At 41.1% G+C, this 27,059-nt stretch overlaps 1 protein-coding gene across 1 annotated transcript; it reads right to left on the bottom strand.

Annotated features, from left to right (window-relative positions):
* Window positions 1-1,311: 1,311 nt before the first annotated feature.
* Window positions 1,312-10,820, bottom strand: LOC128838913 (growth/differentiation factor 3-like). The gene is made up of 4 exons (XM_054031404.1): window positions 10,545-10,820; window positions 4,543-5,140; window positions 3,151-3,231; window positions 1,312-1,734 (listed from the first exon to the last, which is right to left on the bottom strand). The coding sequence occupies exons 1-4, from the start codon at window positions 10,810-10,812 to the stop codon at window positions 1,608-1,610; spliced, it is 1,074 nt and encodes a 357-aa protein (XP_053887379.1). The 5' UTR covers window positions 10,813-10,820; the 3' UTR covers window positions 1,312-1,607.
* Window positions 10,821-27,059: the final 16,239 nt, after the last annotated feature.

Here is a 27,059-nt window from a genome sequence, read left to right as displayed (position 1 = left end):
TTTGTAAACTGTTAGTGAATCCTTTAGGATGAAAGGCACTATATAAATATAAAATTATTTTATTATGGCTGCATTCATTTTAACCATGTCCTTATACTCCTGAAAATGATTAACTTCTGGTTTACAAGTTGAATGTTTTTTGTTTTTTGTTTTTTTTTTAAGTCTGCCTGGGTTCTTCAGCATTCAGATCTCTAAAATGTCATTTGCAGTCTTGCACAGACACCAATCAGATGTTATTTGTTTTCTAAATCAACCTTTTATTTAAAAAATACCTTTCTATTCTCAGAGGAGCTACAGATAGGACAAAGAAAAAACAACAGCCACATTGTCCCCAGGTTTCTTTCCTGTTTTTGTAAAAATATCATGTGTAACTAGTTACAGAGGATTATAGTGAACTCTAGAATGAATAGAAACATTATCCTGATAGAGTTAAGTGACACCCCCCCCACCAAAAAAAAATCCACTCCTTTTTCTTAACACCTTAAGGTATTTTATCTAAACAAAGTCTGATACACAGTATATGTTGTTAGCACATCTAGGACATGTCACAGTTTAATTATGAAAATCAACCATGAGAAAAGCAGTGTTCCCAACTGAGTTAATAACTAGTTACCTATCTAGAAATAGACTCAATTCTTAGGAAGAGTTCCCAGTGTGTTAAATGATGCAGTTTTGGGCCCTGTAGTCTGGGGAATCTATACATGTAAATCACTGGACAGATTGGAATTAATGGCCTACTAAAGGCTCAATCAGCCTAAACTGAGGCACCTGTAGCAGAGGAGAATAGTTAGGCTAGAAGGTAGGAGGGAAGGGAGGTGGCTGCTGCTTTTGCTGTGGGAGAGAAGGTGGGCTAGGGACAGGGGAGAATAGTGTTTAGCAGATTCCCCTGGAGAAACAGGAAGAATTTAGAAGTTTGTGTTGCTCATGCTTGTTTGCCAGAAAGGGTAGAACTGTAAGTGATCTTGCTTCAGGGCTCAGCCTTTCTGCCACAGAAGGTGTTGTCGGCTGGGTGCAGCAGCAGCTCCGCTGGGAAACTGAAGCTAAGTGGCTGCTCTAAGGCACAACACTGCAAAGGGGCCCTGTGGTAAGGATGTACTTTAACAATGACACTTTATATTAAAACATGCTGTACCCTGGCATCTTTCAATTATTCATGGGATAGTGGTTGCTTCCCCATACATAATGAGGTTTTCAAATTTAATGTGGAAAAACCTTGAACATTCTCCTTTTCTTCCACCTGGAAAAAATACTGATGAAGGTAACCAGGAACATATTTATTCTCAATTGCATACCACAGTAATCAAGGCAAAAGGTAATCTGAATATGACGTAGTGACAATGTTGTATTGTGAGTTTGAAGATGTCCTTGGTTAAACCATTTAGCTGTAACTTATATGCAGTCTCAAGCCATTCTTTGATATATTTGGTTTGTTGGTTATCATCTGCTGTACAGACTGTGATATCTACACATCTAAGTGGCTCTTTACAGTGGAACAGGGCATCTCAAAGATTCAGGGTGCAAAAATGTAGCCGTATAATCTATAAAATTCCCGTTCTGTAGTGACAAAGACTTCAAATCTTTAGGGATGACTAGAGACCTAGACTTTATCAAAACAGCTGATTACATGCACAACTTTCTACTCGCAGATCCTTCAGCCTTTCAATCACAAGATCTTCTGAATGAGATAAGTACATCACATTAATGGAGGATCGCTTCTGGGGCACACAGCGGGAACTGCAAGCAAAAAACCAAACAAATCTGAAATTAGTTTTATTTGGGGAGGAAATAATCTCAAAATACTATATTGATCCAAATTTGCCATATCAAATAATAGAGCTGAAACAAGCAATTACACCAGCTAAAAATCTGGCCTCTGAATTGGTGTAACTCCATCAGTGGCACTATGCCAGTTACACCTGCTAAGGAGCTGGCCTGAGATTTCTGTTGATACTTCAGGTGCACACATTACTGTACAGGACCTATTTTTAAAAAAATAAGGTCTGCCAGTTGGAGAAGCAAGAAAAGTTATGAATTGTTCCCCCACTCCCTCCCACCCCCCAAAAACCCAAATCACAGCCTGGTGACTCAGAATCCCCTCCCTCCCCCGGCAGGTTTCTGGCTTGCTCAGCTGCGGTCTCTGGCAGCTGAGCCTGGGCAGGGAGTGAAAGCTACCTCCCCATCCCAGCTCTCTCAGGCAGCTGCTGGGCTACAGAGCAAGCGGGAAGGGCCGGCATTAGAAATGGCTCTCCCCTGCCAGGGAGAGTGGCCTGGGCGGGCAGGCACAGCGCAAGGACAGAGCGCCCCCCTCCCCCCCCACAGGTAACATGTGACGGGGAGAGCATGGTGGCCCCTCCTGCCAGGGAGAGTGGTGGAACGTGTCTGTGTGTGTGTGTGTGGGGGGGGGGGGCAACATGTGACTTTCCCTTTAGATCATGCCCCTCCCAGTATGGGGAGGCACCAGTTCTCTATGGGGCACCCTCGGAAGAGGGGGTGGGAAGAGGTGGGGCCTTGGGGGAAAAGGTGGAATGGGGGCGGGGTCTGGGACAGAGCACCCCCCCTCCCCCCAGGAAATCAGGCAGTCGGCTCCTATGGGTGAATTAGAACTGGACCTGAACAAACCCCCTAGATCCACGCACCCCAAAATGTGGTCTGAGCCCCCCCAAACTTTCAGAAGTTTGTGCCCATTTCTACTGTGAATGGCACTTCACTTAAGGATAGCTCAAATATGTTTCTCACTACTTTATTAAAAAAAAAAAAAATCCAGTTGCATTGCTGGTTCTTTCCACCTCCCAGTAATGTTTGTCTGAACACATCAAGTATTTTCTGAATGATCAATACTGAAGCCCGGGTTTTTGAAAAGGAACTGTGGGTGTTAGGTGTCCAATTTCAATTAACTTTCAATAACTGGGCACTTGTCTGTCTTGGGCCCCTTTGAAAATCCCAGCTGGAGGTAAAAGCTATTTCTGGGGCCAGTTAAGACTTTTGCTCCCTGTGTTGTGTTACTGTTGTTCAAGCAGACTGATATTTGTAAATATCATAAGCCCAATTCTTAATTTCAGTGAGACTTGCTTCCACACAGCAGCTGTAGAATTGGGCTCTGTGTTGTTTTTATTAAGGATATAGGTATCTATGTCCTATTTAATATATTACCTCATCCTGTTTTCTGTTTTATTTATTACACCCCGCTGTGCTTCAGAGAGCTCTCCAGATTCTTCGTCGGAGCATTCTCCTCTTAAAGAAAAGAGTGAAAAACGTTATTAAAGCTAATGTTTAAAATAATTATATAATAAGTAGGTTGGGGGGAAAAGTGTCTGTACATCTGGGTGTAGTGCTTACAGTTAGTTTTTTAAAACTAATATTTAAAAATATTAGATTCTGCTGCAGCTGAATGTATTTTTATAAAATGAGATTCAGTAATATGATTCAAGGGTTTTAGCCAATATACCAAATGGAGGACATTATTGTCTTACTGAAGTAATCTTATAAATAGCATTTGTAAGTGTAAGAGAATAACTTTTTAAAAGTGTAGAATAAAGGCTCAAGTACCATTCATCTCTAAAGTCAAATTCTTTCCATTGGACTGACCAGTGACTCGTACCTCATACCCTCCCTCCCTCTCCCCAGCTGCCTTGAAGTGGAAGAATTTGCCTCACAAGAATATACATCAGCTGTGCGTCAGTTATGACAAACTATGCTACATTGCTCATATATTGGCCTAGGATTAGATACATAAGAACCGCTAAATCATTCTGAGTTAACAGAAGTGAACCCACTCGGTCTTTTGACTAATGACAGATAAAATGGGACATCTGACTACATTTAGGTGCTTAAGCATAGTCTGTGATACTCTTTTTAAATCTGAGAGGCAGCTTCTGCTTTTCTCATCTTCCACTATACTTCTGCGAGTGCAATTAACAGGATTAGTATTAGGCCTCATTGATCCCTTTTGCTGTTGCAGGACAATGCATGTGCCTAGGTAAGAGTTTTAACAGATTTACTGCAGAAAAGCAAAGACAAGACTGGTATGTCCAGCCACTCTATAAAACGTGTCACTTTGTGGATACATTAACCACAGTATATCTCAGAAATTATGCCATTTGAGTAAATCATATCATGTACTGTATTTGTGTTTCAGCTAGTACCATAGATGGATGCTTTCCTAAAGCCATATCAGAACTTCACTGCTGTCGCACCCATGCTGTTCCAGTGTTTGGTTTCTAAACCCTGACAACCCTACTAAATAGTGGGTTCATTAAGATATCTATATTTGCACATTTGGCACCACACTGAGAGCAAACTACTGAATTATTGTGACATAAACCAAATCTGAACCCAGTTCTCTCAAGGTGAAAAGATGTAGTATTTTAACCCCCAATTCCTACTCTAAATGCCAAAAAGTAGCAGGTATATCCAGCAAATGTGCTGCTGGACATACTTGGTACAAACTGACTTTCCAATCATTTGAATGAACTTCCCAGAGCCAACAGTTACTAGAACTCTTGCACATTCCTACATCATGGAAGAGATTTAAAAAGTAGCTACTTGCAAAAACTTGTGAAGAAGCCAGGAGGCTCCAGAATCCAGTGACTCAGTTGCATTGTCTGAAAGTTCACATAGTGTTGGTGAAGGCTGCACTGTTGTAGCCTGGAATCTTCTGGCAAGTTTCTCCTTCTCTCTGTAGCGCAGTGTTGGCATTCTCTAGTGACCTGCTGTTTACTTCCACCATATAGCTCAGTCACCAGGAAGCGATAAGCCACCAGTAAGGGCTCACTCCGGGTGCATCTCTTCAAACAGTACAGGCTCTTAGTCAGAGCTTCATGGAGAACCAAGCTGCCACTGTCGTCCGTGAATCGTAGCTGAAAGCCTATGACATCTGAGGTGGTCTCATTCAAAATGGCTGAAATGTTAAAGACATCATAACCAGATGGTGGTAGCTCATCTAACATCAGCACTTTCTCATCTAAGGCTTCACTTTCTGTGATATTTCCCTGGACCACGGAGATGCTGTGCACGGTAACATTTACTGTCAGCGATTCTGGGTGTAGAGTCTTCCTGAGAAGAACTAATTCTGCAAGCCTCATGGAAGGTTTCAGGTAAGAAATATTAAACCACAGCCATCCTGGAATGCCAAAATCTGGATCTAGGAGAACAATAAATGTACAATTTTATTTCAGACATGGAACCTGTAGACAAGGAACCTGAAGGGGAAACTGAGGCAGTGGTTGTGATAACGGTTTCAGTGAAGCAGAGAGGGTGGGTAGACGGGAAGGCAAGGAGGGAGATGAAGGAGAGGATGAGGGCCTTTGGCTCTGGAATTTTCTTTCCTCAATAGTTCAACAGAACCCAAGTTTGTTGATATTCAGGGCATTGTGAAAGACCCATTTATCTTTTGCCTCACTAGGAGGATGATTTGCTGAAAGAGGCGCTTTTGGGAAACAGCAGGGAGGGGAGATGAGTTTCTGGTTTAAGGGAGAGAGGACTTTCTGGTTTAAGGGAGAGAGGACTGAGTTTTGTTGTATTATGAGTTTGGGGTTTTTTTGTTGACATTGTGTCAGTTCAGTTACTTTAAACTGTGATTTTCTTTCTGTGCACGTACCTAGAAGTTCTCAATAGGTGCATTTTAAAGAACCAATTAATTATTGAAGGGTGCTGGAACAGCGTAAAACTATATTATGAAATCCAAGGGCCAGGTACCCCAGTATACTCTGGTTGATTTGCACTGTTCTCATGACAGTAAGTCACCACAAACCTGTTTTAAGGCACTGGAGTGGCTTAAAGTCAGGGTGTACCATTGAATCTGGCCCTACCCTTGTAAAACTTGAAAAATATTGATGCAAAATGTAACTTGAGATAAGAAATCTGTATTTAGTTAGAAACATACTGTGACCTTGAAATCAGTAAATTTCCAGAGGATATTTTATTTCTTTTTAGTAACTTTAGTATGACCTTTGTGCATATTTGTAAACACATCTATTAAAAGAATGGTTTGAAGACACAAATTTGTTTGCATGAGCTTAAGTTTCAACTTGGAGCATATTTTGTTTGTTTTTAATGGTTGAATTGTACCTCCCTGACACTCAATTGATAAAACAGAAATGTTTACAGGCCTTTAATGAAAGATGGCATTGCTGTAGTGATCTTACCTTATTAATGATCTCACTGGTTCAACCTTTCTGAAGGGAGATGTGCAGCTAGGTTTTGCTGCCAGCTCAGATTTGGCTTCTTTTATTATTTTTTTTAACAGAGATTTCCAACCATGTCAGTGTATGCCTAATTTTTATTTAATTTAAGACAGTACTTTGGATGTCAGCCAAGGTCTAAGGTCCCTAGTGGGTTTCACTAAACTCTTCTGTCTATTTTCCCTGCAACTCCCTTGCTTGCTAATAGTTTTTCTTCTCTGTTTTATTTCATACGCTTATTTGTTTAAGATAAGCTAAGACGATCTTGTTGCTTACAAACTGGATGTTATGGGATCTGTGCCTTAGGTTCCTGAGAACCAGATTCCACACTCAACTATGTGCACACCAGCTCCATCAAGATCAATACAACTGGCACACACATCTGCAGGCTGAGTTTGGCACTAAATAAATCAACTAAATCATCCTAGATGGGGGAGAATATTTGTTTCTTATCTGATTGCCAATTAAAAGTACATAACATAAGAATGTCCCTAAGGGTCAGACCAAAGATCCATCTAGCCCAGTATCCTGTCTTCCTACAATATCCAGTGTCAGGTGCCCCAGAGGGAATGAACAGAACAGGTAATCATCAAGTGATCCATCCCGTTTCTCATTCCCAGCTTCTGGCAAACAGAGGCTAGGGACACCATTCCTGCCCATCCTGGCTAATAGCCATTGATGGACCTATCCTCCAGGAATGTATCTAGTTCTTTTTTGACCCAGTTATACTCTTAGCCTTCACAACATCCTATAGCAAGGAGTTCCACAGATTAACTGTGCATTGTGTGAAGAAATACTTCCTTGTATTTGTTTTAAACCTGTTGCCTATTAATTTCCTTTGGTGACCCCTAGTTCTTGTGTTCTGAGAAGTAGTAAACAACACTTCCTTATCTACTTTTTCTACACCAGTCATGATTTTATAGACCTCAATCATATCTCCCCTTAACCATCTCTTTTCCAAGCTGAAAAGTCCCAGTCTTATTAATCTATCCTTTCCTGAACCTTTTCCAATTCCAATATATCTTTTTTGAGATGGAGCAACCACATCTGTACACAGTATTCAAAATGTGGGCGTACCATGGATTTATATAGAGGCAACATGATATTTTCTGTCCGATTATCTATCCCTTTCTTAATTATTCACAGCATTCTGTTTGCTTTTTTGACTGCTGCTGCACATTGAGTGGATGTTTTCAGAGAACTATCCACAATGATGCCAAGATCTCTTTCTTGAGTGGTAACAGCTAATTTAGACCCCATCATTTTATATGTATAGTTGGGATTATGCTTTCCAATGTGCATTACTTTGCATTTATCAACATTGAAGTGAGGTTCTTACCCACGAAAGCTTATGCTCCCAATATTTCTGTTAGTCTTAAAGGTGCCACAGGACCCTCTATTGCTTTTTACAGATTCAGACTAACATGGCTACCCCTCTGATATTAAATAAGTAGGCAGTTTATTGGTAGTTGGACATGGAAAGTCAAAAGACACATTGTTTAAACTCATGTGATTAACTCAAATATTAATCATGATTAATCGCACTTATAATAATAGAATACTAATTGAAATTTATTAAATATTTTTGGATATTTTTGTACATTTTCAATATTTATTTCAATTACAACACAGAATACAAAGTGCACAGTGCTCACGTTATATTATTATTTTTTATTAGAAATATATGTATGTAAAAATGATAAACGAAAGTGTTTTTCAGTTCACCTCATACAAGTAACTCCTCACTTAAAGTCATCCCGGTTAACGTTGTTTCGTTGTTACGTTGCTGATCAATAGAGAATGTGCTCATTTAAAGTTGTGCAATGCTCCCTTATAACGTTGTTTGGCAGCCACCTGCTTTGTCCACTGCTTGCAGGAAGAGCAGCCCGTTGGAGCTATCTGGTGGGGGCTTGGAATGAGGGGTGGACCAGTAGCCCCCCCATCAGCTCCCCGCTCCCTAAGTTCCCTGAGCAGCAGCCACCCAGGAGGCTATCAATTGCTGGCAAATATTTGTAATAAAAAATAAATATAAAATAAGCATTGTACCCTTTGTATTCTGTGTTGTAATTGAAATTAATATATTTGAAAATCTAGTAAACATCAAAATATTTAAAATAAATGGTATTCTATTGTTGTTTAACAGCGCGATTAGTCACAATTAATTTTTTTTAATTGCGATTAATTTTTTTAATCGCTTGACAGCCCTACTTAAAATGCATTCTCCCAGGACTGACCAGTGTACTGGACCCTGATCAGGATGGGGATGGACTGTTGGAGCATTAGTTAGTTAACTTCTAGGATACAACAGCAGAAATGGAAGAGATTTTGTGGGAAATAAATAGCTTCAGAGCCCAGTTCTGCTCCTGGTGTGGACAGGACCTTAGCCTTACACTGTAGACACTATGTTCAGCCTCATCCAGCACAAAGGGTGTCCTTTTATAGGTCACCAGTCTAATACCACAGATTAGAAAAAGCCCACCCAGTTTCTAGGACCGATGCACTATCTGGACCCAGACTAGTTGGTTTGACCAGGTCCAAAACTGAAGAGGGCCCACACCAATCACTATGTGGAAGGCTGTGGCTGATGTGTGACTCTCCTTGCCAGATAATGCATCTTTTGCTCTCATCCATGTCATTCACCCATCCATGTGGAGGCCCAAGATGTGGCACTGGAAATATCCCATTTCTCTTTCCCCAGGTATGTGATGACTCAGGTTAAGTTCAGCTGGTTCCCACCTGTCTTCCATTATTCACCCAGACCTTATCTAGGTAAATAAATGCTGCAGAGGGTGCCTGAGGCCCCTTACTGGTTCAGGGCACAATACCCCAGAACAATGAGGCACAGGATGCACAGCTTTGCTTTTAACAGCTGCTCTAAAATGGAGCAGTGCTTGCTGTTTCCTGCCACCCACTGATGACAACATGTGTGCAGGAGACCTGGAGCCTACCCCCACCTCCATGCTAGATATCCGTGCCCTTTTAGGACATTGGCACTTGTAGTGTGGGAGCTAGCCCCACTCCAGCCTACCCGTTCAAGGTAGCGCTATGTTTCTGTTTAGCCCAGGAGGTCAATCCTAATTTAGCGACCCTAGGAGACACTCTCAGCCGTGTCTCTGTGTTTAGGGCTTCTCTGCATAGGATTTCGGCCTGGAGGCTAACCCTAGAAACTTAGCCGACAGCATAATCCCCCATGGCGATAGACGTATAGTTAAAGTGACAGATGGGGAGAGCACTGCACAGTATCTCCGAGGACAGGGGCCTGTAAGCTGTAACAGGAAGCAGGAGTCACAGCCGGGGCTTAAGCCACCCTCCGCCCATAGGTTGGAAGCACGGGACAAGGAGCAGCCAGAGCGAGACTCAGCTAAGGGCCAGCATCCCAACCAGAGCATCCCCCGGTTGATGGCAGGAAGCATCGAGTTCCCCTTCCCAGCACAGGGCAAGCAGCAGCCAGTACCAAGGAGTAGTGGTAACCCCAACCACAGACCTTTACTTGGACCAGGACAAGGAGCAGCCAAATAAGCCCCAGAATTATCTAGACACGGACCCAGGGAGATGCCGGAACTACTCTGAAGCGATTCCTGTATTCCTGAAACTTTTTTTTAATGCTGCAACCTCGCCAGGCGTCTGTCTGGTAATCATGCCATTTGCTGTCTTTCATGTAACAAGATTAGATATGGTCATCAAGTGTGCAAATTAGGGTGTTATGTCACTTGCATGAAATCTCCAGACTTCTGAACCATCAGCCTTAATAGTTATATTATAAATATACACAGGCCATTCTGGTTTCACTGCCGAAGCAGCATGACAAACACAACGTAAACAGGCTGGATAAATGGTGACAAGTAAATTAGATTTTTAAAAACTCATTTTTAAAAATATCAATTGTTATTAGTAATGTGAGTAAGGACTTTTTTGATGTGGTTTGTCTTGGCGATAGTCTCCATAAGACTGACATGTGCAGGTAGTTTCAACTGGTGACTGAAGTTTAGTTGGTTGGGAGTTAAGGTAGCTTCTCATTTCTAAACTGCTCTGTCCTCAAAGCAGTCACTTGAAAGAAACTGATCCTTTTTATTTAACTCTGGCCTCGGAGACTGTATAGAGATCTCTCAAAACAAATGCTGTGTGTAATAAAATGTATAAAGCAGATATTGAAACGGTAAAGTAATAGGTTTATAAAAGCAATGTCATTAATGATAAGAGAGAGAAAAAAAAAAAAAAAGAAAATCTATTGGATAACCTGTTTTTAAAAGGAAACCATTTCAAACTGGCAATATTTTTTCCCCTTAGGAATTGTTTATCATGGTAATGTTTAAAGTTATTCAAGATATGATGTAAATCACAAATAAATAGTGGTCAGTTTCCTACCTTGGATGCTCCTGAAACTCTGCACAAGAGTCCCTTCGCTGTTGAAGGCTGGTGGGTTTCGTAGATGGTAGACTAACTTCATGTAGTGGTGAGGCTTGGTCCTGAGAGGTATGGATAACTTATTGATATGTAGCATTTCCAGGATGGCTTTGCTTAACTGTTCATCTGTTCCCCAGATAAGCTGGCATTTCCCTGCCCCTGGGCAGTGAGAACAAAACATCAACAGCAATCCACAGATGAGTCCTAAAAACAGAGAAACAATGCTCATGGTGGGTCTGTGAGTAAACAAAGTTTTAGAGAAAAAACAGAATGTAGCCTTTTGCTGGCTCCTGGTGTTTTGTCTTCTAGCTATAATTGCAGAGGGGTAATAATACTCAGCCAGAAAACTGCAGTTAATTAGTTGCAAGGACTTGGTGCCATTGGCACTGTCCTGAAAACTAATTACTGGTAAACAGAAAGTCCTAGAAGACTTCATTCGGAGGATGTGTATTTACCACACACACACATTACCTCTCTTTCTTTCTCCCTGGTTTGTTGTTGGGACAAAAGCATTTTGTATGTTGTGAAGATGATGTATAGAATTTTTGTTTCTGTTTTTTAAATAGTTTTGTTCATTTAGATTAAGTGACTCGTTGTTATGGAAACGGAAGTCCCTTAATCTATTCACAGGCCGTTTGTGGCAACGGTAGCAGTAATGCATGCTTTCCCACACTCCCTGCACGAATGACATTAACCTTGACTTGGGAAGACCACCCGCTGCACACATAAGAGGTGGTTTATTCTGCATTCCACCTCAGTCCTATGTCTTTAGTGAGCACAGACTGCCAGTTGTCCTAAATCCTTCCAGAATATTATGCATTGTTTGTACAGCTAGCTGCTACCCACTGGGGGTCAGAACCTCAGACCACTCAATCGATTTCACTTTGCACTAGATCGGGTACTCGAATTATTGTCACAAGAGTAAAAGGCCCTTGACTTAGCCCCTGAGCCATTCCATTCCCTATTTACTCTCTTCTACTAGTTTCAGTATAACATAACTTTTCTCTCAGGCTTTTTTGGGGGGAGGGGGAGTAGGGGGGAAGGAGGGGCCAAAGAATTTTGAACAATAAACTTCATCAAACCACATGTATTTAACTGTTTTGCTAACAACCTAGATTAAACATTTAAGAGGATTTTTTTAAATGAGAATTTCACTTTTCACAATTTGTGCGGCTTGTTCACAAACAGTAAGTCAGCGCACACACCTTGGGGCATCTCCTGGAGCCGGAGCGATAAATGAAACAGATGCATTTTGTGACTTTTTCTGTTTACAAATTGTCCATGATTTTCTTCATTATTTCAAAGTTATTTGCTCTTCAAAGTAATTTGCCAAATAATTTCTGCAACATATTCTTGGTCTGTGGCTTGGTCTGTAAATATTCCATATCTGAAATTCAAACTGAGCTGTTTTGATTAGATGTCTAGGACATGTGATACACTTCTGCTCTTTGACTGGATGGCCATAATTTAGAATGGGACGTCTGGTGCAAATATTTGCATCTACAAAACTAGTGTTAGCTTTTTATTAATAGTCTGCAACATTGACTTAAAATTGGCTGCTTATGTGATCATTCCTGAATCTTTGTGAAATGCAAACATGGAAGAGACGGGAACACAGTGAAAACCTCTATGACTAAAAATTCAAATTTCAATTTCACTGACTTTTTTTTGAAGCATTCACCTTGCTCTTGTAGGTTAGCCATTTTAACAGTAGTAAAAATAAGGTTAAGTACTTTACAGGCCTTTTGCAGAATGACCACAGTTAGGATCCATCTCTATTTAGAATATGGCCATTTAGGGGTCGCTTGAAGTAGGACACATGGAGAGTGAAATTCACCCCCTGTGGAGAGGGTCTGTACCACGTAAGTCCCACTTGAGACCTCAAAATAGGGAGCTGAATGTGCAAGTACCTCTGAAAATCAACCCTCAGGTGTTTCAAGTTGGGGACCCAAAAACAGGACTCAGAATTAGGGGCTACTTTGGAAAATTTGTTTTTAAGTGACTTGACCATAGTGATAGAGTGAATCAATGGTAGGAGCAAGAAAAGAATTTGGCTGTCTTGACTCTAGGACAACTACTCTGTGCACTGCATCTGGCTGCCTCCTACAAGATTGAAGGGAATTAGCAAAGTTGTTTTAGAAAGAAGAAATAAAAAAATGGCCTGCAAAAATTATGATGTAATGAAGCACTAGACCAGCTGGAGAAGTGCCTGTTTTTATAGAACATTCGATGACAAATTACTTCCAATTTTAGATTGTTTGTAAATGCACTTTAGAAACAAAATATATTTTTCCTTGATTTAGCCCACCAGGAAAAAAGCCAAATAATTACACTGTGTACAAATCTATTTAATTACTTAGCACTGACTACAGTATTTTAAAGACCACTGCTATTAGATTAGGGGCTGATCTTAATAGGATTTCTCAGACAGATTTTCAGTAAACAGGGCCTTAATAAACCATTGCAAACAGGGTACCAAGCAGTAGGTATATCAGCTCTTACAGTAGGAGTAAATCCTGTTTGGCTGTGAGTAACTCAATAGTAACTTGGCTACAACCATTCTTCCAGTCTGTGCACTAGTCAGTATCCATTTGCACTCCCTGTGACAGTGTTTTGGTCTACTTGTTTCATGAACATGCAGATCCTGTGGTCCCATTTGACTCTGACCCACATTATCCCTTCTGCACTGATCTATTCTGAGGTAACATGGAGCCCTCCATCTATGTAGGGGGCGTGAAGGACCTAGTGTGCAGCCAAGTAGTATACGTAGCACCCAGGCTCACCACAGGGCTCAGACGGAACAGGTGGCCTTGAGCAGGCCCTCTACAAATCTAGCTGTAGATTTCACCCAAATCAAGGGTGCAATCTACAATTTCAGCTTAAACATAGGAAAGGCCTGTTCAGTAAGGGTGGGATAAAGGGTTCCTTTAAGAACACTAAGAGGAAGGGAGGCATATGAAAGCCCTTACAGCAAAGAAAGGAGAAGCAGGCACATGCTGAACTTTCACAAACTGGCTTGCTCCCAAACAGAACAGAAATGAATAGCTTCTGTACATGTGCTAATCGAATGTAAGGAGAACCAAAGCCACATTCTGTTTGCAACTTATACAGGCTGTTAACTGACAAAACTAATAAAGAAATTGGTAAATATTGTTTGCAGGGGAAAGAGAGAATTTGAGGGAAAGGTTTGGGGAAACTAAGCATAAGGCGGAAATACTACTGTGTGCGTGGAAGGTGGTGTGAAATTGCCATCAGATTCTGTGTGGCTAATGTCTATTTGCTGAGCTAAAAATATCAAGTAGTCCTAGTAACTTGGACTGAGTTCTGTATTCCATCCACAGCATCTTTTACGAATACGAATTATTTATTGTTAAAAACATTTCTATTTTTATTTTGCTTAAGTCAAATCTGGATTTTATATCTGCCAAACATATAATGCACCTTCCTATGCATTCACTTGGGTGGCCGTCTGGACACCGCAGAGGTTCATGAATCTGCCTGTATACAGCCTTTGAGCTAATAAAGCTGGGACTTTCAGATCAGGCAATAGAGAACCCCATGTTTAGATCCAGAGGTCCCAGGTTCCATTCCATCCTGAAGCATCACTTTCACTTAGAAAGGTGTGTTCTGTGTTCTTTATATACTGTAAATTTCATGGACCACAGATATTGGCCACTGCTAACAGAGTATATTACTAGGCAATAGACTTTTCAAAAACCAAGTGGCAGTCCAATGTCTGTGGTGGGGTGGCCATTGCTGGGGGGAGAGGGGAAAGGCGGTGATGCAAACAGTTTTTTGAACCAGCTCAGCAGTGCCACTGGGTTCTGAGCCCAGGGCTAAATATTAGATTCACCTTCACACATGCCGGTAATTTGGGGAATGCTGAGTATTTGCCAGTGAACTGCTGCTGCCCAGCTATCTACCCCTGACTGGAAGCAGGAGAGGGAATGATGGACAGTCACTCAGATAGACTCTAACATTTGAAAACTTTACTGATCCATAAAAATAAATGTATATTGATATTTTCAAGTAGATCTACATATTTTTGTCTAGTGTACGTTTGTGTCTATGTATAGAGAGAATATCTTCTGGTGTGGTATAAAGGTCTGATCCGTATGAGTTTAGAATGGATATAATATTCCTGTGGTAAAGTCTCAAGTGAATTATGTAGGACAATCTCAAACACAGGCAAATGAAACTTTTATACAATGCAGTGTAGTTGTAGTTGTGTTGATCCCAGAATATTAGAGGGACAAGGTGGGTAAGGTAATATATTTTATTGGACCAACTTCTGTTGGGAGAGAGAGACAAGCTTTCAAGCCACACAGAGCTCTTCTTCAAGTCTGGTAAAGTTACTCTGAGCATCACAGTTAAATACAAGGTGGAACAGATTGTTTAGCATAAGTACTTAGGACATATTTCTAAGGGACCATTCAAGGTAGAGTAGCCTTTTAACATCTCTGCAGTTATAGGCCAGAAAGAAAGGGTTATTGTAAGGGTAGTCTGTAGATGGACCATGGGCCAAATCCAGACCACCAGACGCTTTTGAATGGATCCCAAATTTTTGTTATTTACTTATTATTATTTTATTATCACTATTATTATTATTATTATTATATTTTCTCTGGAGACCAGACCTTTACAATACCTTGACCAAGAAATTTGGACCTTGACAAAAAAGAGTTGACTACTTCTGGGTTAGTGGGTTACAGATTGTTGTAATAAGCCATAAATCCACTGTCTCTGATCAGTCCACGATTTTTAGTGTCTAGCTGAGTTGTGAATTTAAGCTCCCAGGCTGATCTTTTGAAAGTGTTCTGCAGGTTTCCTTTGAGGATGAGGACTGATAGATCAGATATAGAGGGATTGGTGTATGAAAAGTGTTCACCCAGAGGTAACAGGGTGTTTTTGTCTTTTATCATTTTCCTGTGTGAGTTCATTTCAGACCATAGTGATTGTTTGGTTTTACTCATATAGTTGTTGTTGGGGCATTTAGTATACCGGATGAGGTACACCAAATATTGTGATAGGCGTGTGTAGGATCCATGGATCTTGAAAAGCGTGTTGTGAGGGGTGTTGATCATTGTAGTAGTGGAGATACGTCTGCAGGTTTTGTATCTCTTCTGGCAGGGTCTGGTGCTGCTTTGAGTTGGTGTGTCCTAATCTGTGGGGAGCTTGCTTCTGATGATGAGCTTGAAGAGGCTTGAGGGTTGTTTGAAGGCCAGAAGTGGGGGTTCAGGAAATATTTCTTTCAGGATGTGGTCTCCATTAAGTATGGGTTGTAGTTATTTGATACCCCATATGGGTTCCGGTGTGGGGTGATAGATGATAACTAGGGGTATGCGGTCAGAGAGGGTTTTATTTCTGTATTGAAGCAGGTTGTCTTGGGGGTATTTGGGTGGCCCATTCCATGATGTGATCTACTCCTCTGGTGAAATGTCCTTGTTTGGTGAAGGCAGTTTTAAGTATGTTAAGGTGTATATCCGAGACTGTCTCCTTGGAGCGTATTCTGTGGTGTCTTAGTTTCTGGCTGTAGATAACAGATTTCTTGGTGTATTTGGGATGGTTACTGCCTCTATGAAGGTATATGAGGTGATCCATGGGTTTCTTGTATATGGTTGTCTGTATGGTTCTATTGTTGAAGCTGATCAAGGTGTCAAGGAAGTTGATGCTAGTGGGAATGTTCCAGAGAGAGTTTAAGGGATGGGTGGTGGAAATCTGTGAGGGAATTTAAGCCATCTGTCCAGAGAATGAAAATATTGACAATATATCTCAGGTATATCATTGGTTTCATGATGCATTTGTTAGGAAATTCTTCTTCAGGGTTGCCCTTGAAGAGTTTGGCATATTGGAGAGCCATCCTAGTACCCATGTAGGAGCCTATGTAAGAAAAAGACCCATTTCTGTGGCTGGGTGATTTAAAAGCAATTGGCAACTGTCTGACACAGCTCAGAGGTTTGCACGGCCACAACCTCCAAAGAGTCAATAGGGCTGTGAGGTATGGCGCTCCCAGTACTTTTTCTGGGACTTTTCCTGTTGTTTGTGTCAGATGTTGCTATGCTGCGCTTTCCCCAGTAGATGGCAAGCGTCACAAGCTGTAGATGGGTTATTTTTCTTTGCAGAACCTCCACCCCCAGTTAAAACAGTGCATGCTCCAAGAACTCAACTTGGACTAGCTCCTAATACTGTTTGTTTTCTTTTGCTTACAAAAAGAACCATTATTGCTCCTGATTCCATCGTTTTCTTTTCTATGCTGCCACGTGTCCTTTTTAAATAACCACACACTGGAATTGTTTATTTTTTCCTATGCTGTGCTCTTTGAGGCTGTTAAGAAAATAACAGATAATATTTTGTTCTTTACTAACAAGCCAATGAGACCTGATTCCTGCATCTCTGCCGTTCTTTGTGATATTCCAGAATAATCCCTAATTAAAACATAAGCTAAGAAAACTCTATTTTTTTCTGTATAAAACTAGCCTCTAGAATATTATTTATTTATTTATTTTATCATTTGTTAAGTGCTGACCGTGTTCTTGGCACTGGTCAAACCACAGAAAAACAGTCTTTAAGAGACAGTCTAAAGGCCCACTCCTGCAAGGACTCTCGCATGAGTAAAATAACGCATGTGTCTAAGTGTTTGCAGAATCAAGCTCCAAGCAGAGAAGCAACATAAACATCAAAGTGAACGGCTGTATCTTGGGAATTTTTTGTTTTCTTTTCACTTTCCTGGGTGGATGAAACATTTTTCTTAAATTGAGTTAGTTTTTCTGTGAAGCCAATAAATGCTAACGTTCCAGGCTTAAGGGGATGTGGTAGGATGATAAAAATATAACCAGATGTTCTGGAAATCTTTGTTGTGACACAGCATAATACACTAACTTTATTTTATATAGCATCTTTTATATATGTTGTATCCTGAAATACTTCTCACAGTTTAAAAAATAACAGGAGGAGAGGGAAATGAAGTGGCAGAGGCAAACGGGAAGGGAGGTATTTTAAGACGAGAGTTTAAAGGAAGTGGTGAGCTGCAGAAGTCGGGAGGAGAGCTCAGCTGCTGTTACAGTTGTTGCAGCTGTTAGGCTTAATTTTGAATGTATTTAATTTTAGACAAAGGTCAAAGCCTCTCTAGGGCAGTGTAAGTAAACCCTGTGAGGGAACATTGCTGGGTGTGTGAGAGAAGAATTGCTTACTTACTAGCCTGGTGTCAGCAGGCCAAGAGAGAAAGTTTTAAGGATAGTTTGACTTCCAAGACAGCGTGGTCTATACATTAGAACAACGATTGGGAATTAAAATTCGAGGCACATTCTATTTCTGACATGCTGTATGTCCAAAGGCAAGTCGTTAATTACTCTGTGCCTCAGTTTACCAGTATTGCCAACATTTAGAGTCCAAAAATCATGAGATCTTAACAAAAAAAGATGTGGAATCTTTCAATTTGTTTTCTGAGTTTTGAGCCATAATGGGGATATCTGCTTCCCCCCCGCCCCATATGTATGTGATCATCTCAGGTTGTAAATTCCACCTTAAATGCTCATACAAAATTCAAACTTCCCAACGGTCTGTTCAGAGGGGGACTCTCCTTATCCTGCCCTAGTCCCCGGGGTGGGGGAAGTTATTCTACCCCTTTCCATCACCTCCCCATCACTGTCCCATCTCTTTCCCATGCCTATCTCCTTCTCCACTCACGGTCCATGATCCCCAAAAGATATTTCTCCCCACCCTACTCCCTTTGATCACCTGCACCCCACATTTTCCCTCCTTTTCCCTGTATAGTATCCTATCCTCATATTCTCCCTCTGCCAGTCCCTATTCGCGTGCCCCACCTGTCTCCTGCACCTCTTCAGCTTCTTTCCTACTCCGCACATTCCCCTACAATCCCTACTCCTTATGTTCCTCTTAATCTCTTCCTATCCCACATTTTACCCTTAACCTCGAAGACCCCCTCTCTGTGCCCAACTCCCTTGTATCCGCCTCAGGCTCCTTTGACCCCCACATCTCCTGGCACTTCCTCAGGCAGTATCACCCTACCTCAGTGTCCTCCTGTGCCTCTACAGCCTTCCTGCTGTTCCCCACAGTCTCCTGCTAGGATAGCTGCTAACAGGTGCAAGTGAGAGTTGAAACAGCCAAGGGGTGGGTGAAGCAGCCAGCAAGGCCAGAAAGGCTGAAGAAAGGCTATAGGAAAGAAAACTGCAAAGAAGCATGGAAGGGGTTGTCACGGTTCAGGGCAATTGCACAAGTATTTCTGTAACCGTGCCTTAGTGGGTCACAACTGAGGGTGCCAAATTCAGGACAAACTGCTGAGAAATAGGGCAAACACAACCCAAAACTGGTGGGTTATTCTTTTATAAGATGTACCAAACCAGCCATAAAAGTACACTCCTGTTTCACCATACTGGCTAACAAGAAGTCATAAAAGCAGTTTCCTTGGGCATTCCAGTTCTTATATCACCACCAAAAACACTGGATTCAGAGATGAGTGGTTCTTTACAACCAGTCTCATCAAATGAAAAGTTCTTCTAATCCTAAAGGACCAGCCACACACCCAGGTCAATATATAATTTAGCTCTTACGCAAAAATCATGCTGATGCCAATCTTTTAGTATCTAAAATCTAAAGGTTTATTCATAGAAAGAAAGAAAGAAAGAAAGAAAGGCGAGAGTTAAAATTGGTTAAAAGAATCAAATACATACAGTAATTGCAAAGTTCTTGGTTCAGGCTTGTAGCAGTGATGGAATAAACTGTTGGCTTAAGTCAAGTCTCTGGAATATAGCCACAGTTTGGATGGGTCATTCAGTCCTTTGTTCAGAGCTTCAATTTGTAGCAAAGTTCCTCCAGAGGTAAGAAGCAGGATTGAAGACAAATTGGAGGTGTTTCCAGGGCCTTTTATAGCTTTTGCCATGTGGAGGGCATCCCATTGTTTTTACTGTGGAAAATCACAGCAACAAGATTGAGTTTGGAGTCAGATGGGCAAGTCCCAGGTCCATGCATTTTGCCTAGTCACAGCAGGAAATTCCATTAAGTGTAGATGCGCATCTCCCATGGTCCATTATCAGTTAAATGTTCTTTTGATGGGTCACTCAATTTGAATAGTCCCTCCAACTTGTGGGCGTTACCCCAGGAGCAAACATTTGAAATCCAGGTATAGAACCAATACTTATAACTTCAAATACAAAAATGATACTTGCATAATCATATCTAGCAAATCATAATCTTTTCATAGACACCTCACTTGACAACCTTTGTACAAGATTTGCTGCAAATATATAACAGTGGTTGCAACCACTGTTATATATGGCCATATTTTAATCAGATAACGTCACAATACCTCTCCATGGTTCACCAAGGGCTCCCACTTCAGAATTCTGGCTCCCAGCTGCTGTCTCTCTTAGACAGAGACCAACATCTCACTCCCTCTTGACCAGGGTTTTTAAAGCTGGACAGCTCCCTGCCTTACACTTTGATATCCCCAGCAAGCCAGACTGCCTAAATCTGCAACAAAACATCTCTACTGCAACAAAAAAACCTGTGGCAGCAAGCCTCAGAGCCTGGATCAATGAACTCAGGCTTGTGGGGCTAAAAATTGAAGTGTAGATATTCTGGCTTGGGCTGGGGCCTGGGCTCTGAGACCCTGCAAAAGGGGAAGTCAGCTGACCTGGGCCACCTGCAGCTGTGCTGTGGGTCTTCTATTGAAGTGCACATGTACCCTAAAAGGCCATTTCTGTGCTTGCTTTTATCTCTGAGGGCTACGACTAGCATATTGCCAGTTATAAGTTACCACCAGCTCCTTCTAAGCAAGCGCATTTATTCTTAAAGTAGATACATTACAGAGAAAGCTTACCAGAGGTCACCCCCAACTACAACCTGGGGCTCTGGTAGGTTTTGTGCTTCAAAACCCACAACTAGACATTCCCTGTGGTTACAAGTTCATGACTGTCTAAGATCCAGAACCAGAACAATAGCTGGGCATATCAGCCATTCTTTTATACAGCTTGTGCCCTTGATCTTGGCCTTCTGTAACAGATAATCAGCAGACAATGACTCTCTCCTTAGAACATAGCTTCAAAAGACTGGGGTTTTGCATAACTGTCACAGGGGATCTTGCATTAACTTCTCCCTAGATATTCCCTTGGAAATCCTCTTAAAGCTCATTGTCCCAAAAGAACATACTTGTCTGGCACAGTTTCAATATAGTATTTTAAACTCCCAGGTCTTACATCTGTCACATCTCCTCCCAGAGAGATTACATATAATCCTAGCCCACAATAATACATAAACTTAATACAATAAGGTCTTTCAAGCATACTACAGGAAATTACCATATCTGTCACGGGGAGGAGGATATGGGAGGGAGTGGAGAAGCAAGAAAAGTGGCACTGCAAATATGTGGCTGAAGAATGAGGACTTTGGCAACTCCAAGGGAGGAATGGCTAGCTGTAGGAACCGGGGTCTGGCGCTGAGGTCAGAGGGTCAATATTGGGTGCCAAGCCAAAGGTCAGAGTCAGGGGAAGATGCCAAGCCAGGGGTTGAAGCCAGTCTCAGCATCAGGAGTAGGACATAGGAGCTGGGACCTGGAGTGAGGCAGAAAAGCAGGAACTGGGAACAGGCAGGGGTCTGGGATAAGGAAGGAGGACAGGAGGAACAGGCAGGAAGGCAGTGCTCAGGAGGCAGGCAGGTCTGTATTATCAGCCATCCAAGGATTCCTCTACTTGCTTGGACAAGTTTCTGTGCCTCTTTCTGGTTTAAGCAGAGCTTCCCAGTCAATTGGTGGGGCTGGACACCATCTCCAGTCAGAATCTTTGTAGGTGAGGTCCTTTGCAAGTTAGACCTTTGCTGGCCACCTTCTATAGTTATTCAGGTGAGCTGCTGGCTGTGGTTTGAGCACCCAGGTCCAAGACCTATGGTCCCTCCCATTAGTGTGCATTAGCGATACAGTGTGATTGAAAAGGTAGAGTTTGAGATGAGAGAGATGGAAACTAGTGCACGTTGAAGTGGGACAGAGGGCACACGCACATATTTGTCTGAGTGTACATCAGATACTGTTACATAAGCATGCACATTCAATAGAAAGTGCTTGCATCTTGGTTCTTTCCTTTTGTTCATCAAGAACAAGGTCTGCCCACTCACTACTGGTGCCGCTACCTCTGACAGACGTTGCCACCTCTGATGGATTGAAGTGCTGCACTAGCTCGTCCATCATTCTCACACTTCCCCGCATTATGCTGCACAGTTGGTGCTGAAGCTATTCAGCTTTGTACCTGTACAAAATGGATATATTAGGGCACAAAGAAACTGCAAGGCTTGCCTATGGTCAGAGAGTGGAGTTAGTGGCACTCAGGAATAGAACCCAGGATTCCTGGGTCCCTGCTTTAATTGCTATTACATAACGCTGCCTCCCAAACAGGGGTAGAGAAATGTCTGTGCCAGGTGTTTAGAATCCAGAGCTGGCTCTAAAATTCTCCAAACTGTGGGAGTATTTGAAAATCTAAGTTTTTAATTCAGTCCCATCTCTTAGTGGAAGCTGTTCTAAAAGAACTTCAAAGGAAAAGTCTCAGAGGGGGGGAAGAAGAAAGTAGAAATCCTTCTTTGAGATTATTTGTGTTATTTTAAAAGTATTCTGTTATGAAGCTGATGACTCAGAGTCCTTGTTGAATGAAGGATGGGCCGTTCTTTGTCTGCTTCCCCAAGTGAGGCACAAAAGTCTGAGCCCAGATCTGAGCTCATTGTAATAGCTTCTGCATTGTTCAGTTATTTGAGTAATACAGTACACACATTCTGGAGGATCAAGGAAACAATCAGTGTGTCTTCCTGAGAGGGAAGGGGTCACTGAAGATGCCTAGGAGGGGGTAGGTTGGTGCTGAAATACATAGCAGGATGTGAAAACAAGATTGTGGTTTAAAAAGGGAGTGAGAGCTGGGAATCAACCAAGGTTAACTATTTGAGAGACGCCTAAAGTACTGGAGAGATCTGAGAGAGATGTTTCACAGGGATACAAAAAACAAACAGAAAGGAGAGAGCAAGGGTTTAAAAAAATTCTTAATAAAGAAGAAATCTTAAAATTGTGTAGAAATTTGGATATTAAGGGTTTAACATTTGCTATGCATTTATTATTAATTTTATTTCCTTAGATTTAAGTAATAGAAAATGTTTATATAAGCTCCCTAGAGACTCTGACACTTACTTAATCTTCCAATGGTACAATACACTCAGCAGTATTAAAAACAAACAAACATCCAACAGGCACACATTAATTCAACTCAGCCCAGCTGATCAGTGAATCAACTACAAAAAAAGCTCCTTTTCACGATGAGGCCATCATGTCCAGAAAAATACCTTCAACCTTTTCCAAAAACCCTATTAAATATATGGTTTATTGACATAAGTCAGGCAAATTATTTTAAATTTAAATATTATGTACAACAAAATAAAGAGGCTGCATTGTCTTAATGTGAACTTCATCTTCTTCCCTTGCATATGACTGTATGATTTTGTCTCTCAATCATATCTTGTCCAGTCTGACTAACCATTTTAATGAAATGAGCAGGTTAAGACTATTGGGTTAATTCTCTTTTATAGCAATAACATGATCTACTGGTTTAACTCTAAACTTCAGCCATTGAAACATTTATTGCATCAAAAATTCAATTGCTACATAAGGGCAAAGTTCTAATAGTATCAGTTTATGGAAGATAATATTGTGGTTACAGCACTGGACTGAGAGACAGGAGCTCTGGATACAATTCCTTGGCCTGACACAGGGTTCCTGTGTGACCTTGGGCACATCATTTCATCCACCTGTTTCCTCCTTTTGTAAAATGGGAATGGTGATAATACAGTACTTCCTTTGTCCAACCCTTTGTCTGTCTTGTCTACTTAGACTTCAAGGCAGGGACTGTTTCTTACTGTATGTTTATACAGTGCCGAGCACAATGAGGTCCTAAGCTCAGTTAGGACTTCTAGGCACCACCAGAATACTGTACAAATAATAAGAATTTATGAATTAACAGGTTTTTATTGGTTTTATTTATAGCAGATGGATATTCTATATATTTTCTAAAGGCAACAGCCAGGCTCTAGAGCCGTGCCTGTGGGATCTGCTTTATTGCCCAAACCTGCAGCACGAACATAAGAAGGGCCATACTGGGTCAGACCAAAGGTCCATCTAGCCCAGTATCCTGTCTTCCGACAGTGGCCAATGCCAGGTGCCCCAGAGGGAATGAACAGACAGGTTATCATCAAGTGATCCATTCCCTGTCACGCATTCCCAGCTTCTGGCAAACAGAGGCTAGGGACACCATCCCTGCCCATCCTGGCTAATAGTCATTGATGGACCTATCCTCCATGAAGCTGATGAAGACCTGTACTTTGCTAAGGGTCCTCACATACTACAGCAATACCTTTCTATGACTGCCTTTTAAAAAATAAAATGTTTGAGTTCAGTTTCCTCATCTCCTTACATTTGTGTATGTAACTGCAACCAATTGAGGTAATCTGCATTATCCCCTTACACTATGGAATCTCTTTGTGAGTTGCATGTGAACTCAGATAAGCCACATTGGTTTGCAAATGCAAACCCTAGTTTTTGGCTGAGATTAAAGAAAGTTTGAGTTTAACAGATTGCAGGTTACATATGTTGCCTACAATCCAATTGGATCTCTCCCTACAAATCTTTGAGGGTTTATAAAGACCATCAGGCTTAACCTGGGGTGAACAGAAACTGGAAACAGGAAATTGTGGTAATGGCGCAATGGGACTTTTTATGGTCTTTGATTCCATCCATGTGTAATATGAAACATGTCCAAAAAGATTCCCATGTAATCCATACTGAGAATCTCTGCACATTTTTCTTTAATTTGGTATGTGAATATTTTTCCGGAACAGGTGGTGAAGCTGAATTTGTTTGGTGCATTTGACACACTTCGATCATAGTATTACAAGAATTTGAAGGCTGTAATAAGCGGTTTTGTGCTTGTGTATCAAGGCCAACTGTTTTGTTTTTATTTTACTATGCTAGGCAAATGGAAAATATCTGCCTGTGGTTGAATTCAAAATAAAGTCATTAATGATTTTTGTTACCCCTAATATTTTTCTGTCTGAATGCAGCCACCTGTTCTTCTATCTGAATGTTAGTCAGGTTAGAAAGAGATCCCATTAAATCTATGAAGAAAAAAATCTCTTTAATAATATAAATCATGCTGAACTGATGTTCAAGCTGTAAAGAGCAACTCTATATAAAACTTGTACCACTCATTCCTTCATTTGTGCCTTTATACAGTGACAGGCCTGATGCTCTGCTGGTTTTACATCAGTGTAACTTCACTGAAGTAAATGGACCTACATCAGCATAAACAACAGTGTAATGGAGAATTGGGCTTCATGTCTTTATTTAATCATTTCTTTACACTATTTACTCATTTATCCGAATAGTGTCTAAATAGAATGTGCCTAAAGCTCCAGGTTTCACAGTAACTGAAAGGATCAAAAGTCTCTGAACTAGAAGAGCTTTTGGGGGCAAAACTCACCGGCACTATCACCACCTTAACTGATATTAATTGGGAACCTTACAGAGAAACTGAAGATTTTGAATTGACATGAAGATTGAACTACGCTTTTGTCCTTTTATGCGAGGGTTGAGGTACATTGAAATGAGGTCATTCTTCTCTCATCAACACCAACTCTTTTTAAAAACAAAAATGAAACAACCGCTCCATCCCAGAAATGTGTTTCTTAAAAAAAGTTCTACTAGATCATCAACTTTGCTGATATTTCCAGGCTTCACTGATTATAACAATTACGAGAAATCAGGCTATAATTGCAACTGACAGTAAGGCTGGAATGGCCCCTATGTCCATCTCTTATAATCTCCAGTTGTGTCATCATTGTTTCTTGGCATAGTTTAGGGTTTGTGGAATGTGCCTGCAGATGTCTCTGTCAAGCTCATGGCCTCATTGCTTGCAAAAATAAGATAAAGTTCTTTATATGAGAAGTGTATGTTTCTTGTGTATTGACTTTTTTCTTGTATTTTTCTAAGTAATATTAGTTGGGTTTATGTTGAAATTGTATTTGACATATTTCATTGTATTAGTACTTGGCCTGCATGGATGTATCTGTAGGATCAACTATAGGCACAGGGTAAATACATAAAGACAGTTCCCCCCAATGTTACTCCACTGCCTTTAGCCCTTGATGTTTGTATAAGCTGTAAAGCAAAAGAGAAGCAATGATTTAATGTAAGAACTTTATCAGTTGGTTGGATTTGAGATGGATCTCTGAAGTACAGAACTGTAGGATTTATTTAGTAATGATCTGCTCAGGACTATTCATAGTTAATTGTGTCAATCTCCTAACAAAGGTCTAATACCAAATGTTGTTTGCAAAGCAATTAGATGGTACAGTATAAATTACTAAATAGAATAGGGTAGATTGGGGCCAGACAAAGAAAAACCTTTTAAGGTGATTGTCCAAGGGCTACCTAGATCTCACATTTGGTTTTCTGTCAAGAAAACATGGCTGTTGAAACTTGCAGGGCCTGCGGATAGGGTGGGGACACATTAACATATTTAACCAGATGCATTCCCCCTGACCAGCCATCTGAGCTGGACCTAACATGATGGAATGAAAAGGAGGAATATAGAAGGCAAATCATTAATTTCTTCTGCAATTTTACAAAGGAAGGAAACTAGTTCTCATTTTCAGTCGCAAATGGGGCTTTCCAGGTCAAGTCAAGGTATCCAGAATTTTTATGGGTACGTCAGCAGGCAGAAAGTAATGAAAGTTCCCTTGTCTGGCTGGGCTTTAGTCATCAAAGAGCGCTTGCCCTCACCTGTGCACATGGTGCACACTACACCAGAGCATCATTACAACATGTTCTTGTATGCATGGTGCATGTTACACTGGAGAAACCTGTTGCAGGTTCTTGGGGTTTTGCTCTCCCAGCCAACATGGAAAATAGCTGCTCCTTATATGCAAAATCCTAAAAGTTCACCACGGTTTTCCTGTATGGTGCCCGATATGTAGTACCCATGTTTTAACTAGGATTGTATGAAATTCAGCGGTTCCACTTCACAAAAGGAAACATTTAAACATTTACTTCAAGGCATATGGATTTGCAACCGTGGTTTCACCTCTAATTTTCAAACCCTGAAACTCAGTTGAGGCCACTAGTTTTGCCCAATTTTAATGCAGAACCATAAATAAATAGTCCCGGATGCTCTTGAACCTGGGTCCAGGTTTGATTGAGCCTTTTGAAGAATCTCCTGAAGTTTGAGTTTATAACTTAGCCCACCAAGCATGCAAGTTTCACCTGATTTCATGAACTGTAATGAGAGTTCCACAAAGCTTTGGTCTGAACACTGAAATTCTAGAGGCATGCAAACAATTTGATTGTCTGTAAAAGTCTGCTAGGCCCAGGCAAAATGTCAGTAACTTCTTCTGATGTTTAACTCATTAGTTCTTCCAGATGGTCCATATAAACATGGC

This window comes from Malaclemys terrapin, chromosome 6, assembly GCF_027887155.1.
Source record: "Malaclemys terrapin pileata isolate rMalTer1 chromosome 6, rMalTer1.hap1, whole genome shotgun sequence".
NCBI lineage: Eukaryota > Metazoa > Chordata > Testudines > Emydidae > Malaclemys > Malaclemys terrapin.
The sequence above is the reverse complement of the archived record's forward strand: the minus strand, read 5'-3'. Positions and strand labels throughout refer to the sequence as shown.